This window comes from Linepithema humile, chromosome 3 (assembly GCF_040581485.1).
Source record: "Linepithema humile isolate Giens D197 chromosome 3, Lhum_UNIL_v1.0, whole genome shotgun sequence".
Lineage (NCBI taxonomy): Eukaryota > Metazoa > Arthropoda > Insecta > Hymenoptera > Formicidae > Linepithema > Linepithema humile.
In genome coordinates, this window is record NC_090130.1 from 10,832,915 (window position 1) to 10,858,887 (window position 25,973).

At 42.8% G+C, this 25,973-nt stretch overlaps 3 protein-coding genes across 4 annotated transcripts; 1 reads left to right on the forward strand and 2 right to left on the reverse strand.

Annotated features, from left to right (window-relative positions):
* The first annotated feature begins 52 nt into the window (after positions 1-52).
* On the forward strand, positions 53-6,609 carry beta-Man (beta-mannosidase). The gene is made up of 12 exons (XM_067351010.1): positions 53-296; positions 406-532; positions 679-708; positions 829-975; positions 1,061-1,209; positions 1,287-1,492; positions 1,578-1,845; positions 2,123-2,849; positions 3,251-3,679; positions 3,893-4,107; positions 4,181-4,384; positions 4,484-6,609. The coding sequence occupies exons 2-12, from the start codon at positions 430-432 to the stop codon at positions 4,766-4,768; spliced, it is 2,763 nt and encodes a 920-aa protein (XP_067207111.1). The 5' UTR covers positions 53-296; positions 406-429; the 3' UTR covers positions 4,769-6,609.
* LOC105674974 (transmembrane protein 245) lies at positions 5,064-9,747 on the reverse strand. Of its 2 annotated transcripts, XM_012371698.2 has the most exons (9): positions 8,968-9,747; positions 7,650-8,630; positions 7,262-7,426; positions 6,999-7,191; positions 6,660-6,844; positions 6,485-6,585; positions 6,381-6,398; positions 5,949-6,251; positions 5,064-5,871 (listed from the first exon to the last, which is right to left on the reverse strand). In XM_012371698.2, exons 1-9 carry the CDS (start codon positions 9,481-9,483, stop codon positions 5,691-5,693), a joined length of 2,643 nt encoding a protein of 880 aa, XP_012227121.1. In that variant the 5' UTR covers positions 9,484-9,747; the 3' UTR covers positions 5,064-5,690. The 2 variants fall into 2 exon arrangements, with proteins under 2 accessions (XP_012227121.1, XP_012227122.1); XM_012371699.2 differs by lacking the exon at positions 6,381-6,398.
* Positions 9,748-10,961: 1,214 nt separating this feature from the next.
* On the reverse strand, positions 10,962-25,945 carry puf (ubiquitinyl hydrolase 1 puf). The gene is made up of 11 exons (XM_012371697.2): positions 25,528-25,945; positions 24,548-24,644; positions 23,781-24,123; positions 23,412-23,709; positions 22,590-23,333; positions 15,746-22,518; positions 15,469-15,659; positions 15,155-15,332; positions 14,885-15,051; positions 13,700-14,370; positions 10,962-13,629 (listed from the first exon to the last, which is right to left on the reverse strand). The coding sequence occupies exons 1-11, from the start codon at positions 25,568-25,570 to the stop codon at positions 12,794-12,796; spliced, it is 10,341 nt and encodes a 3,446-aa protein (XP_012227120.2). The 5' UTR covers positions 25,571-25,945; the 3' UTR covers positions 10,962-12,793.
* Between the last annotated feature and the right edge of the window lie 28 nt (positions 25,946-25,973).

A 25,973-nucleotide genomic window follows, 5' to 3' on the forward strand; every position in this document is an offset into this window, starting at 1 on the left:
ACAATAATTAACAATATTTTTGAAAATACCAACTATCAGCCATGCTGCTCAAAAGGAGCATGTAAAATGATATGAAATGAAATACTTGAAATATTGAACTATAAATTTGAAATACTTGATATACTTATATAATTATTTCCTTTTGGTAATACAAGGTTATGGATAGATAATATTTGCCCTATCTAAAGCGACAATCAAACTCTAATGAAGTGTTGTGCATCTGTGGATTAGATAATGATAAGCTGCTCCGTAAATAAGTCTCCACTTATTTCTGTGTTCGTATTTATTGGAATCTGGTACGTTTTCGAAAACGAAAGTCTGTATTAAACATATTAAAATACAAGATTTTCACTATATTATTTTCAGTTTTTGACTTGAAAGTTTCAATTTCTTATCATATTTCAGTACACATATCTATCACCTGCTGAAATGAAGCTTTTTATTTGTACATTGTACATTTTATTCTTAATTGGTGTACAAAGTCAAATCATAACCCTAAATGGTATATGGAATGGAGCCATTAATATCTGTGGTAAGTATCATGGAAAAAAAATGTTCTTGCTTTTTGTAAAGCGTAAAAATATGCCATTTCTTCTTTTAACAAACTTAACATATTGTACATGACAAAGATATACATGTATTAATGAGTATTTTAAAACATAATTTTTTTGTTTTCAGATAAAAAACCTTCCCAAGAATGCAATAATGGTAAGAAATTAAGATTTAACAATTTTAAATAAAATTATATATAATTATTTCCAAGGCTATAAACAGTTTTCTTTTCAAGTTTTTACTGTGTATAATTAATCTGATGATTCTGTTTTACAGATATCAATTTTATTGCAACTGTTCCTGGAGGAGTTTATACAGATTTATATAGAAACAATATAATAGAGGACAATCTGCTTGGAAGTAATGATATCAACAATCGTTGGGTCGGAAATCAATCGGTGATTTACACCAGGAATTTTAGTGGTAAATTAATGAAGATATAGATATAACACACTTTCTACATTAAATAGCAACTTGACATGAGAACTGTCTAGCATGTAATTTTCAGTAAGCAGTAATTTTTTAAAGGCTCGCAAAGTAGTCTTGGTTTTCCACGGAGTCGACACGTTTGCCAATGTTTTTTTGAACAATCATGCGATCGGCAAAACTTCAAATATGTTCTTGAGATATATCTTTGATGTGACGGATTATATCAAGGTGAAACAATAATTCAAATCTATGTAAAATATGCATTTGATAACAAAAATTTATTTTTTTTTTCTTTTCAAATACAGGAGGGACAAAATTTACTGAAAGTCGCATTTCGTTCGGCTGTTAAAGTGGCGGAGGATTTATATAACAAACAGAAAACAGATTATGTTGTGCCACCGGTGTGCGTACCCAAGGAATACAACGGGCAGTGTCATGTGAATCACATTCGCAAAATGCAAGCCAGCTTTTCGTGGGATTGGGGTCCCGCGTTTCCTTCGATTGGCATTTGGTAATTAGAGATTATCAATTTTCTTAATCTCATTTTTGTTACTCTCCACATTTTTCACTAGTAAAAACATGAGACAAGTTTGCAGGCGGGACGTTGAACTGATTCCCGTGAATGATATATTAATCAATGACGTTACAACCGACATACGCAAAGAGAACGACGCTTGGAACATCTTTGTTACGATATTTCTCGAGATAACGCAGAGTAAAAACAAGGAATTCGAGAGAATCAGTTGTCACGTATCGTCGATATTGCATGTTTCCCAAAGCAGACTTGTCAGCAACACTAGCGAAATCACACTCGACGCGAATGAGAAATATAGAAGAATTAACATTTCACTCACCGTGCCTGCAGTAAGTTGTTATACGATTATTAGTCGTTGATACTAAAAGTATCTCAGATGTAAATAATAGAGGAAGCAAATGATCCTTTCTGGCAAAATACAACCAAATGGATAAAAGGATCAAAATTTGAAATATAGAAGACAATTTATACAATGTAATTCATATAATCAATAATACTGCATTACTTTTTGTTAAAAGAATTACTTGCTATGTGTATAAAAAAATCAGCAATAGTTCCCAAATAATAATATTATAATTTTAACAATTTAATGTGCTATTTTAACAGGATGCTGTTGAGAATTGGTGGCCAAACGGTTACGGCGAGCAACACCTGTACGATTTAACCGCTATCGTGATAACGGCAAACGATGTGTCGCACAAACAGATCCGCATAGGCTTTAGAACAGTGGAACTGGTGGAGGAGCCTCTGATAAAGGGACTGAGCTTTTATTTCCGTATAAACGGCGTGCCAATCTTTGCGAAAGGCAGCAACTTCATTCCAGCCAGTGTCTTTCCTGAATTGGGCGCGAAGGAAGATACCATCAGGCATCTGCTGTTGTCCGTCAAGGAGACGCATATGAATATGCTGAGAGTATGGGGCGGTGGTGTCTACGAATCCAAATTGTTCTACGATCTAGCCGACGAATACGGAATCATGATCTGGCAAGATTTTATGTTCGCGTGCGCAATGTATCCAACGAGCGATTCCTTCTTGAAGAACGTGGAGGAGGAAGTGCTGCAGAATGTGATACGTTTGAAGAACCATCCGAGCATCGTGCTCTGGGCTGGCAATAATGAGAACGAAGCGGCGCTCTACGGAAATTGGTACGGCACTGGGTCTGCTCGAGTGTACAGAGACGATTACGTGAAACTCTACGTGGACTTGTTGAAGAGAGAAGTGGAGAAGCTGGATCCCGTGAGACCGTTTGTCGTATCCAGTCCGGGCAACGGGGCGCACGAGGAAACGTATAACTACACTGGAGCGAATCCTTACTCCAATATTCACGGCGACGGTAATACACAATCTCAAAACTTGCACATGTCCTTTGAATGACAGATTCTCTCCAATCGATCTTTGCTCGACGAAAATATTAAGGCAGCAGGCAGCTTCAGGGGCAAAGAACAAAATGACAAAAGTTAAAAGAATATGTGATGAAAATTGTGCAGATGTAATAATGATTTCTTTCTCAATATTTCTGCTGAAAAAAAATAGACTAAATTAGTCAAAAAATCTGTTATTAAGACTTTGATATTTACTTCTTCGGCGACATTCCCATAATTTAAATCTCTTATTTCATTTGGTAATTTTTAAGAAAAATGTCAAGATTAATCTTTAGCGACGCTCAAGTTCAATTTTACAGTTGAAACGAGTTCCGATCCAGCATGCTAACGTTAAATATTCACCTCTTTTCAGTTCACTATTACAACTATTTCAGAAATGGATGGGACATCAATCAGTATCCTCGGACAAGATTTTGCTCCGAATACGGTTTTCAATCCTGGCCATCGATATACACGATATCGACCGCGGTGGAGAGTACGAAGGATCTTCGCACGGACAGCGAATTCGTGAAACACCGACAGCATCAACCGCTCGGCAATCAATACATGTTGCTGCTGATCTTGCAAAACTTTGCTCTACCGCAAAATAACAACAGCGTCGAAAATTTCGCGAATTACATATACCTCAGTCAGATCAATCAAGCCGTTTCTCTGCGTGTGCAAACAGAGGCATACAGGCAGGCCAGATCCGAATTGAATTACATCGGCGAGGGTATGACAATGGGAGCTCTCTATTGGCAATTGAACGACGTCTGGCAAGCTCCCTCGTGGTCTTCTATAGGTAATTGTGACGTATTAATATCTTGGAATTCATTGAAAATAAATTCCGGTAATTTACAAATTTGTACATCTGTAGCTTAAATGCATGATTATGTTACGTTTTATTTAAAGTAAGATGTGCTGGATAATAAGCTCTGAAAAGTCTGATCGTTGGAGCTAAAGAGCGCATCAATTTGCCATGGCATTTGCAATACAAATTCTTCTGCGTTTACAGATATCGAAGGTCGTTGGAAAATGCTTCATTATTACGCCAAGGATTTCTTTGCACCCGTTATCGTCACACCACGCTTATCCGTCTCCGACGAACTCTCAGTTTATGTCGTGTCTGATCTGTTGTATGTATTAGCAAATTGTACAGTCGAAATTCACGTTTACAAGTGGAGAACCATAGAACCTGTATTCGTAAGGTCGTACAATGATTTTATAATAGTGAGTATCGATAACAAGCACGTGTGCAATTCATGCGTAAATATTTATACGATTAATTACACAATTTTTCCAGGAACCCGCAAAAGCCATGAAAATTACATCCTTCTGGCTAAGCGCATTTTTAGAACAAGCAAACTGTGGCTCATTGGAGTCTGCCAAAAGATTTTGCATAGCTACTTTATCCCTCACAGATGCATCTGGATCTTTAATTGCTCCAGTCAATTACATCTATCCTGATATATTAAAGAACATAGACATACCAGTAGCCAACGTCACTGTAAGCAAATCATTGGTGTCGCGTCTAATCGTTTAACGTATTACAAATGTAACTGCTGCAAGAAAAATATTGGCACGTAACATTTTTTTTCCTTTTTAGGTAAAAATTGAAGAAAATTACTTACCTGGGAAACTTTCCAATTATCCAGATGTAAAAATTGTATTATCGACAGATAACATAGCGCTGTTTGTATGGTTAGAAGTGGGCAATATACGCGGTCGTTTCTCCGAAAATGGTTTCCACATGTTTCAGCGGGAGAAAGAAATTATCTTCCACGCGCACGAAGCGACCACGGTTGAATTATTGCGGAAAAATATAAAACTCACTGCATTGTCCGATATTTACAATACGCATGAGAATTTTGATAACTATCTTGAGATATAAAGATGGAAAGTTGATATTAATTTAATCCCACGTGTAAAATGTTTAAAATTTTACTACGTAATTCATTACATGTAAAGCATCGAATTAAGAGTTATTGTATAACCAAACTTTTTGCAATAAAAAGTTCTAATTTTTAAACAGTCCTTGATAGAAAATAAGTATCATAGTGCAAATAAATTTCAAATCCAACAAGAACAATAAGTACAATCGCGGTTCCACCGAGTATCATGGACATTAAGTTGGACATTGCGTTTTAATTGCTTTATACGATAATTTGGGGCATAATACAACACGATTGGCGTGCCAAATGTTAAGAAAATTTATTACTATATCTTTGGTTACACGTTTGATGTGAAAAAATATGCATATAATCATGGTATCTTGAAGTCAGCACCACATCAACATGTTTTTGTTTATAAACTGACATAAGTAATAAAAACATTAGAAACGAAACACATATATGTATATATATAACTCTTGAAAAGTGTCGTAATAGCATCATATAGAGATTGTTAGATTTTTAATTTGATATATTTACATATCAAATTTCTGACACAAAGATTGCAATCGCGGAAGACTGAATCTATTGTCGTTCAAAACCAAATTTGTGCAAAAAAATTGTATATTTAGCAATACGTATAAATAGAATAATAATCTATTTTAATTGTGTATTCAATATGAATATTCTTAAGTCTAATAAGCGTAAGCTGAGATTTCTCTGTTAGTTCTGTTATCACATAAAAATATGTAAAGGACGCCCGTGTATATGTGCTGCACGTTTAGTCCAGCCATCGTACAGCGTTAACTTTCACAAAATTGATATCAAACTTTGAAATCTAAGACTGGAGCCAAGCCCGTAGCTCACAATATCATTAAGCAAATATATTAGTTTCTGTTAGACAAAGCGTAATACGATTTTGGCTCACGGCGTTGAATATGGCGGAATTATGACTTCGTCGTCGGGCGAGTGCAGGTAACGTCGACTTAAATTGATGGCGACCATAATGCAACACAGCAATAGCGGTCCAAAAATTGCTCCTTCTACGCCCAAACAGAAGATGCCGCCGGCTATCGACAGACCTGTTAAATAAGGATGTCCGCCTCTGTGAAATAAACAAGTTTTGTGAAAAATGTTGTGCGGTTGTGGCAATACACGTGCGTATCACAAAGCAATCTTTACCCTTTGATTTCCTTATAGAATTCTGTCACTACTATGTTACACGGAAGAAAGTGAAAGAGGAAAAAGGGAATGGCGATCATCGATCCACGGGTAAACCAGAGTTCTATAGTGGCCGGGATGCAGGCAAAATATGCGTCTAAAAAAGGGACCGCGCCCAACATGGTAGCGAAAACTGATGGTAAATAAACAATCTTCACTTGGAACAAGTTGTGTATGAACCATGTCCACATGCCGAAGAAGGAGGCGAGCTTGAAGGTGGCTGCGAACACCCCGATTACCGCTTCTTGCAACGCTATGGCGAGCCTGAACAAAAAAAAATCAACACTGTCTTACATATCCTTGTCACGCGAAACAATTAATCTTTCACAGTAGCGTTGCCTAATTAAACATCAGCACAATTAACAGCATTGCATTGTAAAAAAATGATCTTACCCTTCCACATGCTGCGTGCTTTTATTAAGAAAGAAATGTTTTTAGAAAATATTCAGATATTCCCGCACAAATGTAATGTCATAAAGGAATATTTAGGTGATTACCTGTGACAACTGATGGGACTAAACATGGTTGTTAGTTCAATGGGTTTGTAAGTCTTACCGCTGGAACTGAGCAAGTAAAACAAAGTTGTAAAGAACACAACCTGAAATAAAAATTTTTTACACTATGTCTTTTTCTTGTTTTTCCAACAAAACAAAGCTTCAAGACGTGTATTACCGTGCTGAGTACAAAGTTAAGTACTGCCGATCCGCTCATGAGTACAATATAAAATAATTCTGTGAAAATGGTTAATATCACAGACATATTGCCCTTGACGATACCCCAGACGGAGTCGAGCACCGACATCAAGATACCAATATTTTCCTTAGCAAAATTCTGTATGCTTGCCATATTGAACAAAACTAAAACAAAAAAAATTTCATGCATTATTTTATTGTCGCATAATGTATGATTCGTTGCCAAGTTATTAATAAAGAAAGTAATTTCACATTAAAACGTGAAATAAAAGCGTGGCAAATCGGGGATCTATATTTCGCAAATTTCTTAAATATTTACGGAAAGGTGTCCCGAGGCTTTCCTTGAGGCTTTCCCAGGCGGAATACGCGGACATAATGTCGACAGTGGGTCCCACGAGGTTTTCCGTGTTCGACATCATCCACGCTTGGTAGAGGCGATCCCAGAGTTCTAGAACTTTTATCTCCATTTGCTCCGCTTTCGCCGGTTCTAAATCTTTCACAAGACCTCGGATCTAGATTAGACGGGCCAACCGGGAATTAAATAGACCTAGCATTTGCATGCGAAAAGAAGAGGAATCTTACTCCATCTGATATAGCGCTTCGTCCGTACGTGTAAGCATTGTCCAAAACACTGTTGACGGACTCCTCCCATTTCTCCGGGACCCAGTCAATGTCGGGATTGTTCATCAAGGAAGAATTCAATATCTCGCCCGTCACTTGAACGAGATGCAAACCTTCCGCGTAAATCTGTAGACAGAATTATAAACAATAGAATTAGCTATATAGTGTACAAATTGTAAAAAATTGTTATAACGCATTGAAATCAGTATTTTAATATATTGTTCGGGAAGTGTTTTATTTCTTTTGTTATAGAATAAAAAACTTGCCAAGCTGTTTTCTGCAGCAAAATCTTCACAATTAAAAAATCCAGCAACCATCTTTAAGAAATCTATAAAGACGCGCGTCGCACCTGAATCGTTATGAAGATAGATGCGCAAGTGGTGAAAACGATCAGTCCGAGTATCACAGCCGTAGTCGCTACCGCGTCAACGGACCCCTTCAGGACGTCCCTCAGTTTCTCATCCACGATAATGCTTATTTTGTAAAGACCCCTGACGTTGGAAGGTACGAGCGCTTGGTGTCGCTCCAGACACCACGATTTCACCGCTTGTATCACCGAGTCGCAATGTTTGCGTATCGTTTTCCAAAAGCCGAAGTAAGTGCCCAGCTGCTTGACGATATAATACGCCAGCGGAATCACCAGAATGTGCATGATCCACCAGTGCTTCCAAAGAAGCATACCGATGCACGCGTACAGCGCGCCGTACATGTATTTGTCAGTGTCGACTTGATCGTCCGGCTCATCTAGAGACATTCCTATCTCAGCCTTTATTTTGCTCAGCAGATAACGTTCGCGTAATGTGGCACGTGTCGCAGAACGTACGTTACATCTGTACAATTTGTGCGTGGCCATGTCTGTATCCAGAGACATAGATTTCAAACCTGAATCTCGGAATCTCGGATTTTTTTCGATTCTCGTCGCACTTTCGTTGGACGCTGATTTCTTCGCTTCTTCTGCACAGACCGATACGTCCGCGCTCTCTTCTTCCGAAATTCGCTTATTATCGCTCTCTAACGGAGCCAATTTATCTTCCTGCGGACTGAGTAATAAATTATTCGTTAAGGCGAAACACGCGGCCTCCGAGAACGTCAAATGTCTACCATTCAGCTCTTGACTTTCCATGATCAATATTACTTCGTATATGAAGCCAGCCACGCACAGGATTTGCAGACCAGTAAACACAAAAACTCGATAAGCGCCCGCTATATTCGACAGGTACATGGTAATGATAAACCATATTACAAAAGACGTGTACCGAAAACGAACAGAGTTCGATGGAGTCCAGTGAACATACAAGATCATCAAGTATCCAATGATTATTGTAAAAACCTGTAAAATAAAATATCAAGATTAAATATCCAGAATGTGATATACTTCTAGTGACGAACACTGACAATAAAACTATTTGACTGCCATTTGAGAATTTTCCAATAGCACATATGAGATCTTTTATTCTCAACTGATTGGAGTAATATTTATCTTTGATTTATCTCAGAAAAAATGTAAGTTTTTGTATTATTTTGCAGCTATTGCATTTTATAACACATAAAACTAATTGACCACTTTCCACTCTACAAATATTCCTAAATGACAGCGATAAAGTTCATCTCATTATCATTCCACATACAAAACAAAAGAAAGTAAATAAATACAGAGAATAAAGTACCGTATAAATATTACACGTGAGGATGAAGAATCCCGAGACGGTGGTGAACACTTGCAACATCCTCCAAGCGAGGCACGTCATCACGTTAGGGGTGTAATGATACACGCCGGTGGTTACCAATGCCAGTGATATCGTTCCAACAACGTATTTGATCTGCGTCCAGAGAAAGGAGCCCAGATTCTCGGAGACATTGTCGAATATATGAATTGGCAACAAGCCGACGTTGACGATCAGCGGGGTGTGCGACGCCTCGGTCCTGGTGAACCAGGACTGCACCGTCGTGGCCAGCGAGTACTTGAACGGAAACAAGACTGAGCCGCATAGCAAAGCCCAGATCAAAGGCTTGACGAAGGGGCTCAATACGATGTAGAGGCCGTAGCCAGCCGCGGAGACGAGACACAGAAAGAAGAGTGCGACGGCATTGTAAATTCCCTGTTTCAAGGCCTTCTCGTGGCCCGCACTGAAGCCCGACAGCATGTTTAAGAGGTTATCCATCGGCGATCGTACATTATCCATGATGTATAGTCAACTGGATGCTGTAATTATAACTCAACTTACTCCCGGGTGCGTTTCAAATTGTTTTTGATGCGTAATTCGCGAATACGAACGACGAAAGCACGCATTTCGTTGAGAAGCAAAACGTTAAGCTAACACCGAACGACGCATACATGCGCACACATCACTGGACACTGCTATCAGCTGATTCCAAACTGTTCCAAAGTGACACCGTTGCGAAATGTTAGTGAAATGTGAAAGTGGGTCGAGGAAGTCTTGAAAAAAGCTGAAATAAAAACAATATATAATTCGGAAAGAACATAATTTCTACCTATATAACTTTTCTGTTCTGTACGTTGTATATAAAATTTGATTTTATTGAATTTTTTTCATAATTTGAAACAGGAAGTGGAGAGAAAACACTTGTAAAACTGCATTATAATTATAATTTAATTTAAATTATTCTATACTTCTGGCGGAACGCTTGACAGAGTAGATGGTTTCATTTCAAAATGAAAAAAATTTTATTATCGCTCGAAAAACTATACATTTTAATGAATTCGTAAACGAATATACGTAGACACATGTTGAAGATACAAATCTGGCGAGACGGCGCCGGTACGACTTACCTTTCTCCCCGTGTAAAGGGATGAGACAGAATGAGATCCAAAAAGTAAAAAAAAAAATGACCTGAGCTTTTTTTCTCGTTTTATACACACTATTTTAAAAATTGTTATCGGAGTCATGAAAGAGACGTTTTAATGATCAAACGTATAATGCTTGTAAATATTTATGAATGCGCTATTAAGAACGTGTGATTTACATCCCGTTTCCTCGAATATTTTTTGTGTATATATATATATATATGTATAATCCATATGTCGCTGATGTGTGATTAGTAAAATTTTTGGCTGCAGAGATTATTTAAAACCGTTGGTGTGTTTGTCATACGTGTATGTGCGTGCGTGCGTACATACAATACTATCTCTAGCATTTTCTTGTGACGATGATATTCTAAACGACACGTTAGACAGCAGACAAATTCACAGAATCGTGGAAATGTACATTATAGTGTCGATGTGACAATGCATCAATTGAACTTAATTAAAATTTATATTAATTTTATTACAAAGAATCAATCAAATATAATATGTAGTTCGTTAAATTTAATTGCGATTAAAAATCTGCTCGTTTTAGATATTCGTTCACTATCTTCTTTCTCTCTCGTAATCGTACGGGTATGCATTTGTCGTGCATTTTCCGTTTTACATAAGCACAGAAATAATACACAAAGATGTAGAGGAAAAAAATAAACAATTTTTACATGTTATACGATCATGTCGTGGCTAAAAGTTATTTTATGTAAATTCAAAAATGTATATCGCTTGTTAGATCAATCATTGAATACGTAAACGCATTGCTCAAAGAGAAAGAAAGAAAGAGGGAGAGAGAGAAAGAGAGAGAAAGACAGAGAGAGACAGAGAGATAGAAAGAGCCAATTGCATATTTCTTCCATGTTTCTTAATTTTCATTACAAGTACATCGAATGTAGCGACATTTAAGATACTATACATTGCATCAAGCGGATAAGCACTTGTTCATTGAGTTTCTATCGAACGCATTTGTGTGTATCCTTGAGTTTTCAGCAACATACAGAGTCGTTTATGGGAACATCTAGAGAACGAGAGCGTTAGTATTAATCCGGGAGAGAGTTTCTTGTTGAACAGTCGACCAGCGTGTGTCAACAATACACACACGTATATCATTCGTGGGATTTTCGTTTTAACATAATGTAATGCAAGGTAAAAGTTTATATGATTTCTCGCTATTGACATCACAATTCAATATGACTACACAACAAGGAATCGGGATCCCTAATCGAAGGAGATATTACTTTAGTGCCATTATTCGACGGCAAGCTCGACAATGATGAAAATGCTGCGCGCTGCAAGTGACCGCGGTGTTGTTTTTCTTTTTTGATCGGGAACAGATGTGTCGGAGCTCGAAACTTTACTAATTGTTCTGTTCATTCGTGAATGGCGAGATGTCTGTTGATTCAACGAGCGAGCTGGCCGACGACTGTAGAAAAAGTTGCAATCGTTTATGACGAATGATGGTTAGATAGAAAAAGCTTAGCAGCTGAGCGGCACAAAATAGCGATCGAAATAAAAACGAACATCAGCGTTTCGCGTTCGACACTTCCGGAGTTGACAGAATCGCGTGATCGGCGCGCCGTATAATGACAATAAATAAATACATTGGTAAACTGCGTTTATGATCCTACATTGTCAATTCATTAAGAACTTAAATTTCTAACGCTCCGTACAAATGAAAGATTTCTTTCGATATTCAGTGGAAATTAATTATTATTTGTATGAATAAATTCTCTCTTTTACCTCTCTTTCCTAACATGTACAAGTTGATTATAAACAGAAATAAATAAAATGATTTTTTTTTATATCAAGAGGAAAGTAGCTAGAGCTCGGAAAATTGAGAAAAACAAAACTGTCAAGAATTTTTCTTTGAAATTGGCGGATTAAAAAAAATTGGCCGATAAAAGAATGAAAAATATGCAGAGCGTGGGGCGCGTAAAGCGTTACACGTGTTTGACACGTAATGCAATTCGCTTGATACGCCACAGTACACTAAATATACAAAACGAAGCGACACATGCCAGTAATAAATGTATGAAAGAAATTTCAGCGTGTGTTCAAACGTATACTCTCTTATCTGTTTACTTTAACAATTTCTTGAAACCCTGTGACCCTTTTTCACACACAAATATAGCACGAAATTGTCAAAATAATTAGCATTATCAACAAAACTTTCCATGACATAACGTGCTTTAAGTGTATCTTCAAATACACCTTCAAATTTTCCCCGCAATTGTATTTTCTGAATACTGGATGGTTCATGTTAATGCACATCAAAGACGCGTATTGTGTTTCTTTTTTGCCAGAAGACAAGTAATCCATCTCACAGCACTAACAAACGTTCGGATGGAGAAAAAAAAATGATTTAGTCCAGGTGTACGACGGCGACATTACAACTTCCCAACTTTGTATACTCGAGAACATAACTTAAGTAATGAAAATATCTTATTTTCCTATATTTGGAAAGTAAATCGCGGTCTCTCGAGATACATATACATACGATATACATTATATACTAAGTTACATCCGATTTCGAAGGAGCGCGAACACACACCGTAAACTCTATCGGCGCAAAAAGATCACACACAAATTATACAAGTCGGTAAAACAGGTCGTCAAGTTTCGCGCGGTACGCTGCTTATAGCACCCGCTCACGTCGCACAATTCATACGCGATAATTAATTATTCTTGCTTTGCACTTGCACGATCGTCTGGAGATCGACGATGGTCTTCTCCAGCATCTCGAGCCACGAGCCGTTGGTCAACGAGCAGCGCAGCTGATTTGTACAACTGTTGGGGGTGGTAACCAAACTCGGCGGCGAGCCGCCGCCACTGGTAGCGGTGGCGACCGTTTCCGTTTGAACGTTGCCCGACTGCTTGTGCCGGGCGGTGTCGGCCTTCTCGTCCACGGAATCGGAAGACATCGCGTCGTTCACCGTGTCCGTCTTGTCTATTTCCGCCTCGGAAACGCTGTTCTGATCGATATCCTTGATCGGCGCGCGCGAATTCTTATCGGCCGTCTCACTATCGTCGCACAACTTACGTCTTTTATTGTGCGTCTCCACTTCCGGCGATGCACGGTTTTCCTTCACTGTAATAATCCGTGTTCGCGACAGCAGGGTCTCTAGAGCTGGAAGCAGGCTGACGGATGGTTTCAGTCTCGTACTGCTGCTGTAAACGAGGGCCAGAGCGCGCAGATCACCGGCCAGTCTGTGCGCCGACGCCTCAACGTCCACCGCATCCACCATCGCCGTCAGCGAACTAACCAGATTATCAATGAGCAAGCAGGTTTGTTCGGTCAACACGTGATTGGCCAGCTTCGGGAAGAAGGTTTTCAGGAAAGCGTGTATCGCCGGTACACCCAATGACGATCGCTCGTCTAGTAACACGGCGTCCACATAGTCAACTGTGTAGGAAGAACAAAGGAGAGACGCTATATGCTTTCTGTCTATGTGCGTAGCGGCATGCACGTCCAGCCACAGCCGCGGAAACAGAGCCAAGTGCAAAGGTACACCTGCAAGCATAAGATCAGTCAGAATTTGCGCCATCTCAGCGCGTCTACATATCGATCGTACGTTGCTCACCTTCAAAACCAAGCATAGCGCTCAAATTTACTAACGCGTCCGTCATGCAATCGTTATTGATCGCTAATCTGCACATAACGTCTATCAGCTCGTGATAAGGTAAGTAAAATTCCAGCAGGGCGCTATCGTACTCCGGATCCATCCCCTTCGACGCCTCCAGTTGGGAATGGGGCACCGCCATTTGAACCATCGGCCTGGCAGGTCTAGTAGGCATCTTCCCGGGCGGAGTGGACCTCCTTGGAAGATACGGTCCGGGCGGGACCGCGGCGTGGGATTCTTGAAGAGCTGCGTGGCAGTGTGAAAGTAACGGCGCTAGGATCAATATCGCTTCGGCGGGAACGAGCATGACGAGCTCCTTCAGAAGATCTATAGCCAAGTTCCTCATGTCCGGCGGATTGTAAGTATTGAGCAGCGTTGCCAGTTTGCGCAGAACATCGGGCCACTCTTTGCAATTGGCCAGAATGTTTCTCGCGTCCGGTCCGTCTCTCGCGGTACGGACGCATCGCACCAGCTCGACGATAATGGCGATCAGCTCGGCCAGATCACCGGCGACGTGGCACGCCGTTGCCTCGTGATACATGATATGTAGCATGTGAAACGCTTCGAGGGCCATGCTCAAGCCGCCATTGTAAACCACATACAAGCGATCGTCGTCTGATTCAATGAGAATTCTGAAGAGAACGTACATTTGTTTATACACTCAATTTGACAACACGTCTTAATACATTTCGTTTAAAGGAATCCCGGAGTCGTCTGTTTTACCGATTTCTTTTAAATAGACTTTACTTTTTTTGGCTGTGTAGAATGAAAAATCCTTTTCTGTAATTAAAGTACATATGCTAATACAGGGTGGACGTTCGATTTGAAAAGATTTTTCATTCCACGCAGCCAAAAAAAAAAAAGAATTTTTCAAAAAATAGAAGGTAAAACAGGTACTGATCTGTTTTACTTTCTATTTAAAAGATCTATTTAAAAGAAATCGGTGAAACAGACGACTCCGGGATCCCCTTAAAAAATATTCAAACATATTAAGCTATTAAGATAATGTAATAAATTGATAAACTTTTGTAATTAAAATATCAATGATTTAGCAAATAATGCAATAAATAATAATTTTGAAAAAAGTTCAAGATTTTGATTATTTTAAAAAATTAATAAGTACTCAAAATCGATATTATAGCGTACCGAAAAGCAGAGATAAGAGTAGCCCAGCACGAACGACCATCGAGTCCCTGTAAATAAGAAGACAACGTGCCTCTCCTGAACGATGCGATATCCGCCTCTTCTTGTTCCGTTTGATCGGGATGTCTCGCGACTAGTAATTGCATCAATTTAAATAATTCGTCCACCGCCTGCATTAGAAGAAAAAAGAAAATTATGTTTGGAAATAAAATTTTATCTGAATAACAGTTTATGCGAATAATCTCCGAGTCAAATCATGGAAAATTCACTTACAGTTGAATATTGCGTAGGATGGGGAGTGATATTTTTGAAAGCCCACTGAATATTCTGATGTGCGGCCAATTGTCTTGTGAAGGTGCGCGACTGTTGACAGCAAAGCCTCAAAAGGCCGTAGTAAGCGGGTAACATGATTCTGTTGAATATCACGACGTCCTGGTCTTCATGATCGGCACTAGAAAATTAATAAAAATGAAAATTAAACATTACTCTCACAAAGGATGTGACAAAACTATTTTCAGTAGGCGCAAAGCCACTACGTGAGCAAATGCAAGGCATGTAAAACCGATTTAAGAGACGCAAAAACTCACAGTATATAGTTAAATGCAATGTTCTTAGTTATGTGTGGGTTGTGAAGTATCATAGCGACGTTCTCCGGACAGTCAGAGCAGACGTTGTACCAGAACAAAAGTACCGCTTGCTTATTATGATGTACCGGAATGCTCGGTTCCGAAAGCTTCGGATGGAAAAGAGTCCACAGATCGTTAAGATATTGGCCGAACTGTAAAAAAAAAACAAACGTAAACGCTTGATTAATTGATCTCTCCTTTGTTGAAGGAGCTGTAAATGCTACTGTAATTTACTCACCATTAATTTTTCGGTCTTAGAGATTACGCAGTATGTGAGCAATGCGAAATAGGCAGTGAGCTTCATTGTACCGTGTGTTTGTATGTCGATATAATGCCGCGCGGGTTGCAGCAGTCTCAGGAGTGCCGTGTATATCTGATGCAGTATCAGAGTGGCTTCCGGCGACAGCTGAAGCTCCCGGGACACATTGCAGCCTAGATTTACGTTGTTGCGGTTAGTGGTGCGGTAACCCTGTCTGAAGTGCGTGGACGGGACCAGCGATACCAGCAGAAAGGCGGCGGCCGAACGGACTCTCTGATTGGAGTGCTCGAGAAGAAAATGTTGCAGCCACGTGTCGAGTCCCTGCAGCACCCAGGCGTGAGCCAGTTTGCTTCTCGTGACTGCAAGCGCCAGCCATTCGAGCGCGCCGTGCGGCGCGACTCGTGCCGCCTCCCAAACCCTGCCGAGAATCATTTGGGTCATGCAAGGTAGTCCGCTTAGCCCTGTGCTTTCCGTCAGTAACGTCAACAGCTTGAAAAACGGCTGGCACACGTCGGTGTGCTTCATTATCGCCTGGAATATCATCGAGATGATGTGTATCGCCAGTCGATCGTTCCAACGGCACAACGACTGAATCAAGTTCCTGGTTTGCGTGAGATTGATGAGATCGCGCGTTTGCTGATATAAGAAGGGGAAGCCTTTGCCGCCCGCTACGGCGCTCAGGTCCACCGGCGACAGGGTCAGCCTGTGATCCTGCCCTCTACTGCGCTCGACCAGGTACGCTATCAGCGTGATCATCTTGTCCAAAGAAGCGGGTCGAAGTTTCTCCGACGGCACCGTCACGATCTCCTCCTCCTCCTCCTCTTCGCTAACCGCGTCGACAAACTCGTGCGTCTTGTGCCCGAGATAGAAGTTGACCATCGTGGAGATGGCCTGCACTCTGATCAAAAAGATCGCCTCGTCGTCGCCCATCTTACTGAACTCGTACAGGAAGCTGAAATACTCGGTGAGGTGCTTGAGGTGCTGCTTGGCGTGCTCCATCAGCGACAGCAGCATACGGACGAATCGCGTGACGCAAGATCGAGTACCCACGGTACTCACGTCGTTCTCCTCGTCGCAAAGAAGATACAAAGGTGCTTGAGTAGCGCGCAATCGTTGAATAACGTGAATGCACAGCCGTTGAAACATCTGCCGTACCATCTGATTGGGGCATTTGACTAGAATCTGTATAGGCCACCACGAGTCGCCGGCCATACGCTCGAGGAATCTCGCGCACGCGCCGGCCGAGCCGTTGAACTGTTTCGTCAGCAGCTCCACCCACTGCACCATAGTCGGCTTCTCCTTCGCGTGTATAAACGTCTCCATGAAGAACGACGTGGACAGCTCCGCGGACATCTCCGTGATGTCCGGCTGCACCGAAAGCAGCGTCTGCGGTATGTAGCCGCACACCTGCCACATGAAGCCGAAGTACGTGTGCTCGAATATGTTTTTGTCCTGCAGAAAGTGCATGTTGTCCTGCCAGATCCAATCCTCGAGCTCCTTGTTGAGCTCCAGCGGCGGCAATTTGTTCATGTTGTTGCGCATCAACGTTGACGACGATCGTCCGGTACTGTTGTCGGCATTCTCCGCGGTGGGACTCGACACAGTGGCCTCCTCCTCCTTCGCCTGTTCGCCAAGATCGGCGCACCACTCGTAGAACAGCATGTACGCCGAGTTGGTCTTTTCAAAACTAAAATCCATAAATTTGTCCGTCACCGAGTCGTACGTCTTGCTGGTCATCTCGCCGCCGAAGCACTCGGCCGCGATCTGATTCGGGTCGAACGGCTTGACCTCGGCATCGTTAAACAGAAACCACTTATCTTTGTTGGGCGACGTGCGATCTCTGATAAAACTGTAATAATGCCCACCGTCCGCCGTACCCGTGTGCACAGTCACGCCGATCAAATCGTACTGATAGTGCTCCATTTCCTCCTCTTCCTCCCCCACGTCATCCACTATCAGCGACGCCGATTGACCCTCGCTCTCGCACTTTCTCTTCTCGGACGCGGCTTTCTTCTCGTCCTGATAGTGTTGCGGCATCAACTTTTTCTCGACATAACCAGACATGTCCAACCTAAGCGGGAAACTAAAGTGCGTGTTAACTTTCTCCTTCAACATGGTGCCCATGTTGAAAGTGTAGCGCATCGTATTGAAGCACAGTATGTGTGGTAACTTTTTGAAGCAGGCTCGCTTCTCGGCCCGCGCCTTCTTGCCGCACTGCGAACACGTGTACATATTGTCGCCCTCCAGCGTGTCCTTCACCGTGACCTCGTCCAAGCTTTCATACAGATTTCTCATGTCAGCCACTTGACATCGGACGGTATAAAACTCTTCCAGCGTTCTGCTGACATGCTCGCAGTCGAGCGAGACGACGTTGTTGGATATCACGCCGCAAAATAACGTTTTCACCAAGTTCTTCAAGTCCGACGTCATCTCTTCGAGTTTCGAGACAAGATCGATGAAGAACTCGGCCATGTCCTTCTGCTCGCCGGTGTTGAGCGGCTCGTGATTCATCGTGTACACGCGACAAAAGCTCCTCGGATTGTACGCCTTTCTCTCCGATTCCAACAGGTAAGCGAACATTCTCTGCAGCTCCCGTAAGGTCAGCTGATGCTTGTTCGCTCGACTACAATCGGCGCCCAGTATAGAGACGCGCGCTTGCGGCATCATGTATAAATGTTGCATGCAACTGGCCATGTAACACGTTGCGCCGAGATTCGTCAGGCCCACGTAGCCGCAATCGGAGCGTCCGTCCTCGTGCGGCCAGTAGTCCCAAGGATACGGGGAATGTGGTCCAGGATGATGCTGAGCGAGCAGCTTCTCGTGTAGTATCTTGTAATTGTCGGGCGCCGATTTCACCAGCTCGACCAGTAAATCGAAAGCCGCCGATCTGGACGCCTGGCTCTTGCACTTGGGCACGTGTTTGCTGCGTGGATTCGGCAGGGCGAACAGAAAGTCGAACACTTGATGTAGTAGATTTTGCCCGATCTTGCCCTGCTTGCAGGGCGGATTGTGCGTCATTATGTTGCACGTGAGATTGATCAGTCCGACCAACGCGTCATCCTCCACCGTGTTGTGCCGGGTCTCTAGGTGTTCTCGGTCGAGCACGGAGTCGATCACGCGAATTGCCAGCGCCTCGAGATCGATAGTCGTTCCGGATGTGTCGTCCGTCGAACCCTCGCGAATCGCCTCGTCCGGCAGAGAATCTACCAGACGACACACCAGCCAGAAGTAATCCTTACAGGCCGGCCCGTACGGTTCCTTTCCGTCGTCCAGCGCGGGATGCAAGTGTATCGGCAGGTCCGGTTTGCGATGAGAAGGCTGCATAGCCTCCGCGATCACGAGGTGCTCCAGCAGGGTGTTCAGCATGGGCACTATTAAACCTGGCACTTGGTCCGAGTTGTCGTCTTCGGCGCCGGTGCTGCCCAAGCACAGCCTGTACAAAGCCGTGCACACCTCGCGTCTCACCGCCGGCTCGGGATCCTCCAGTATCAATCTGCGTAACCAGGTCTTTCCGAACGGCTCGGACGACGAGAACAAGTATTGCCTGACCACCAGGTCGCTGTGCACCCAGCAAACCAACAGCGCCATGGCGTAATGTATCACCTGAGATCGGCCAAACAGTCCTGTCTTGTAATGATTCGGGTCGAGCGGTAGCGAGGCGTCGTTCAGGATGCTCGTTATCCGCGGCATCACGGTGTCGACGTTCATCATCCTCAGCATCGCCTCGCTCAGCTTCGGCACCAATAACGGCTTGTCCGCCTTGTTGCGTTTCTTCTCCTCCTTCACGACACCGAGATGGCAGAGCTGCTTCAGCAAACTGGCGAGACAGTCTTGCTGCCACTCGCTGCCGTCTCCCTGCTCCAGACAGCCCGACATAAAGATGTCAAAAAGATGCCGGAGTCCGCCGTGTTGCACAAACAGAGTGGACCAGGGCACGTCTTTCTCCTTGTCGTCGTGATTGTCGTCCGCGTCGCCGCCACCCTCGTGCGCCGCCGTTGTCGCCGACGCGACAAAGTTGCTCGCCGACGACGGTTGATTCGTGACGCTTCGTCGGCTCAGAGACTCGACTATGTAGAGAGAGTACATCAACTTTTGCGGACTCGCCGGATCGAGTAATTCTTGAAGGGACGTCTCGCCGAGTTTTTGGAAGCCGCGCAGTAGAGTCGGACTCGTAGGCAAGAGAGTGAGTGTGTCCCAGACTCTCCTCGAGAGCACCTGGGCCTTCGTATGCGGGATCTCTTGGCCGCCCTTCACGGTCGTCCTCATGGCGCTCAGAGTTCGCATAAGCGTGAACAGTTGCTCGAAGTACTGCGGTCGAAGTAACAGTAGAGTCGGTAGGGATTCTCTAGGCGGGGGCGGTAACAACGAAGGCGAATCGACGTCTCGTTTGCTGCAACGACCACCGCCGCCGTTGCCTCTGCTGGCGCCGGGCGAAATAAATACCAATTGCCCGTCCTTGAAACCCATCTCTTGCAAGGTTTTCTCATCAAAATCGATAGTCAATTCTTGGCCCTGGGTGATCATTCTGATCGGACCGTCGGTGAGCAACGATCCTAAGACCGAGCCGCTGTTCTGAGCGGCGTTCACAGAAGTCGCGGATTTCTCCTGAGCATTCTGCGTGTCATCCCACCACTTGGCCACTTCAGCGCGCAAATCCGCAACGTAATCGGTGTTGAGGAGAGTGAAGCTCGTCTTTTCCGGTATACCAGCGGGCTGCACAAAGATTCTCAATTGCTGGCCTTTCTCGGATGTATTCATGGCTACGTGGCTGGCGGCGCCTCTACCTTCCAGCACCCAGCGGCGTAAATGATAGGCGTAACGCTTTCGAAAGGCCTCCAAATGCGTTCTTAATAGAAGCAGAGCACGCTGTATGCAGCGCAAGCTGGCCTCCTCATTTGTCTCAAGGTCAGCACTGGCCGCCGCGAGATGTGTCATACACTGGGAAACAAATTCTGCCTCCTGCGTCAACTGTCGCGACATGTAGTAACCGTTGAGGTATTGTATGGCCGCCATGCTAACATCCGTGCTCTTCGCTTTCAGGGCAATTCGCCAGAGAAAATCCATACCTATCGAGTCCACGTCCCTCAGCGGTCTATCCAAGTGCGCCGCGGCTAAGCGCGCCAGGTTGCACAGCTGTTGAAAGAGACTCAAACCCGTCATACTGATCGTCTCTGGCGGTAAACTCGGCAGTTTGCGCATGCACAGGTGTTTCAGCGTGTCCATTCCTAACGCGTGCTGCTCCGTGGATTTCGCTTGGCTGAGCAGCCAGCTGAAGAGTTCGTCCGCACAGATCGAATCCTGCGACAAGCATTGCCACAGTATGTCTACTTGTTCCAGGCTCAGTCGGAAGCAATCGGGTGAGCCCAGCGGCGAGAAGATCGACGATAGAAACTGCAGTCTAACTTGTATTTCAGTTTGATGAGAATACAAATTGCTCTTCGGCCCTGTATTAGTGTACGTCTTCAGGTTATTGAAGAAGTGCTTCATCATGCCGCGCTCACGATCGGCCCAAGTTGTAATCGTGTGCGCGTCCATCGCGCCAAATTGTTGAAAGCTCGCGAGCAGCTTCGGCAATAGTCTCAGAGAAACGACTACGGAACGATTGGTCGCCAAGTTCTCCAAGCAGCCTTCTATGAATTTCATGGGGATCAAGCGATCGACATTGAAGCACAAAAGATTGCACAGCGCCTTTTCCGCTTCCAAGGCCAGGCCCTCCCCGAGCTGGCCTATTTTATCATCTTGAAGAAGATCCCACAGCAACGTGTTACCCGGTTTGCAAACAGTATCTAGATTGAATTGCGAATTCAACTTGGTGGCAGTTTGTCGAGCGTTTCGCACTTGCGGTGGTTGACAAACCGATCTTCTGATCGTCATGGTCGAGTGCGAATGATGAGGATGATAAGCTTGCATTTGGATGGCGGTCAAGTGACGCGCGGCTAACTGAGCCAACTCCTCTTCGCAACCGCTCTCCTCACCGTCAAAGTCGGCCATGTTCTTCTCACTTTTGTTCGATATTCTGCTGCTGTACGAGCCTTCCTCGTCGGACAGCATCTCATCCAATCCCGAGGGCAGAAACGTAGGGCCAGTAGCGTGCACCAATCCAGCGAGCTCGGATATTACCGCGCCGGGACCATCCGCGGCGGCGAGTACGCCCGCCACATCGCTGTCGTCCTCGTCGTGCGAACTGTCCGCCGAGTCGGCCGCCCGATCCACGTTGTATCCCACTATAGACATATATTTATTCTTGTTGGCGCGTCTCAGCAGCGCCGCAGTGGTTGGAACCTGTTGATCATTCGGATCTAAAGCCATCGCTTGTTGCTTCACTCGATCTAACGCGTCGATGCCCTTCGGTTCGTCCAAGGCGCCCACGTCCAGACTACCGTTCAGCACATCTTCCGTTCTGCTCTTCGTATCCAATAGATCTTTTGATTTCACGTTGACGTCTTGGCCGACGATATCTTCCAGCGTTTTCTCGACCGTGCTCAACGAGCGTTTCTGCGGTCTCTTTCGCTTGCGCAGAATTTTCCGCTTCTTCTTCTCGTGCACAAACATCTCCTCCGTATTAGACTTCTCCGTGTCCGCTTCGGCGTCGGATCCACTTTGCTTGTTCTTCGCATCATCGCGAATAGCGCTTACCGACGAATCCTTAGTCAATTCCGTGCTACATTCATATTTATCAGCATTCAGACCCTCGATTTCATTAAGACTCGACTCGATAGTAGCGGTTGTTAGATTCTTGCTTTTATAATGTCCTGCAAAGTATGCACGCACACAAATGTAAGCGTGTAATTTAAACGAATATTTAATTTAGTGAACTGCGTACCTTCACCGTCGCTGCTATCGGTCCTCGCTTGCTTTCTAGGCGACGGCCCGTCGGACAGTGTCGGACTAGGCTCCTCCTCATCGTCCTCCGGGCTGCTGCCATCCATCCCGCTTGGATCGCTACTGCTACTCCCACCAACCGCTCCGGTGCTTCTCAAAATCTCTCTATTCTTCATTACCAAGCCTCTCGGATAAGCCGAGCGACCGGACGTCCAAATAAACTTGATCAAAGCCGACGCTAAAAACAAACTTTGCTCTGTGTGGTCCTTAGGTTCTAATTTGCCTAACAATGAATATAGGTGAAGTACGGGAGTAGGTGCCAAATGTTTGACCAAAGGCGCCAATAAGTCATAAACTGGACGGCCGCAATGCTTCAACTGCGCAGCTTGCCACATGGTATCCATGTCCGAGGATGTGATTCTACCTTCCATCGCCAGGAAGCTCAATATAATGTGACTCTGCTTAATCACTTCTACGTGTAGATTTGGTCCGAATATATGTGCTATGATGTTGTTTTCGGTCAACCAAGCGGCGAGCGCGTGTCCCACTTGCTCGACTTCGGCAACGGTCTCACTATTGCAGAGCTCATTGGATGCGGTGATATGAGCGTTTATCTGCGCCACACCGGCCAGTCTCATAGTTAACGTTGTACTAGTAAAATATTTAAATGCCAAATCAAGCCCATCGCGATCAAAACTTGGTAATACAGCATCTATCGGATCCTTCACAGCGCTCCACATAAAATCTAAATATGAATAAACAATATATTAATATAAAATCACAATACATACGCGTTATGTTTCTCACAGCTTCGTAAACATACCTGCCATGGTCCTAACAGCCGGAGTGCGTAATTCTTTGTCTCCTAAACGACACATATATTTCATAACACGACTGCGCAATGGTATAAATAATTGAATGACGCTGGCGTAGTTTAACCAAAGTTTCAGATTGCAAATAACCGCCACCATAGAATGCGCGAGGCTAACGGGCAGTGTGCTTTCCATATCGAAACAAGCGGACATCAAATTAAAGCCTCCTTGATGGCAAAATATAGACACCGCACGAATCAGAGGTGCTGGTACTTCAGGTTCGTGCGGTTCGCAATAGCCACCTTCATCCTGTCAATTAGAAAATAATTCAATGTAATCGGTTGATTCACAAAGGACATGATATTGCACAAAAGTATTACCTTCACAGGAGCTAAGGGATTAATTACACCGCCGTGTTTCATGGCGATGTAAAGAGGAAAGTTGAGTAAAAAAATTTTCGAAAGAAGATGAAACAATCTTTCTCTATCTTGTTGAGACCAGATTTGTCTCGACTGAATTTCCACCTGTACATGTTCTGCATTATCGCTAGATTTTCGTTTATTACTTTTGTCCTCCTCATCCTTTCCCTCTTTAGCAACGTCTCCTTGCTGTTCATTTTGCTGTATAACTTGCAACTGTTGCAATGTACAAAGTACAACGCTCTGTGTTAGCCTTATAAATCGATCAAAATTTTTAATTTCTCGATAACAACACATACATTGTCTGAAAAGGAGGCAATAACTATAATAATAATTATATATAAACAAAAAAAATTATACATATACTACATTAAGTAAGCATAGATTTATTAGAAAGTTTAACTTGCTACTATAAAGAGCTACTCAATAAAACTTATTGGAAACATTTGCTCTATATGTAAAAATAACAGCAGTGACTCATGGTTGAAACTTCAATAGCTTTCTAATCTATTTATGATAACTAAAATATATTAAATTACGAATTATGCATTTCGACTTTATACGTAAAAATAAAAAATATAAAAAAATAGTATGCTTAGAATAGAGCAACATTTCACTGTGTTGTATGGCAATAATAGGTTTTATTTGATTCCGTCAATGCAAACAAATTAATAAAAAAAGAAAGAAAATAGAAATATTTAAAATTTTAATTAGATAAATTAATATACCTTTGCATCCATTGGTTAACATAATGCAATGTCGTGTCGACGTCTGTTATACATAACGTCGCCAATGCATCTTGCTCCTTTGATGAACGTTCGTCATCTAAAAATAAGATAAAGAAATAAAAAATAAATCTAAAACACTTAAATAAAATCTATGTACTTTCTTCAGAATTTTTATTTGGTGACAAATTTATAAAACTTTAAGATATTCCATGTTGCATCATTAATGACCCACATTGTTGACGTTATTAAATATGTTTATGAAATGTATATTTCATATGATACATTTTATAATATTTACGTATATATTATTAATTATAATATTAAAATGTATTTTGTAATACTTTTAAGAAAGGAATTTCCACACGTTGATTAAGCGGCACGTTGTAAATCGTGAAAAAAGCACGTGGTGAAAAAAATCATAAACGCCATTTTACTAACGAATACTGTCTAAAATATCGCCAGGGTAATTGTAGATAAATATCTTACATAAATGTCAACAATATAAATTCAAAGTTGTTGAATAAAGTAATCTTTGTAGAAAAATATTGTGAAATTTTGTCAAGACAATACATTGTTTACGTTTGAAAATTTACACGTGTTATTCAAAAGCAGAATTAAATTCTTATAAAATAAAATGATTCAGAATAATAGCGAAACGTACATTTATGCAAAAAATAATTTAAAAATACAGAAATGTTCTTCAAATAAAACATTTAACTCTCGGTATTCGGCGCCTCGGTCCCGAATAAAGAGCCAATGATTAAGGTTATAAAACGCCATTCTGCCGTTCGCGTTTCGCAGAAAAGGAATATTTCGCGCGAGCATAACTTTTGCGCGACGTCGATGGTACTCTTCGACGATATTTTCCTAAAGAAATCCGCTTGCAATGACGCGCATAATCTCAGCAAGTGAACGAAGCAAAACAATATAGGTTAAGGGTCGAGAAACGCTGTGTTCTCTCTGTATACAATTCTACTTACAGGAAAGCAGAAGATCGTGAAAGTCGACGCACACATCGCACATGGTGGTCAGGTTCTTTAGCCTGGCGAGAGGCTCTCGGTCACGTCAAGTTCATCACTCGTAGTCACTAACGCACATCTCAACGACGACAATATTATTAAACATCCCCCGTGTGCGTTCGACTAACACCGACAGTCACCATATTGCTTTTGTGCGAAGCAGGCTGTGTGCGTCCGTCCACTCACCGCTCACTTCAAGTAAGCGAGCGTGTGTGCGCGTCGTTCGCAGCGCGTTTAACTCTAAAGAAAATGAACCGAACGCCGTGTCGTTGCACACGATGTCGAATTTGAAGACCTCGATCAAAACGCGATCAACCGTAATCAATTGTCACGCGTGCACATCACCGTCGATTTAAGGCTAATTAATCTAGCGTCGACAATGCGAACGTCGTTGTGACAGAAGACAG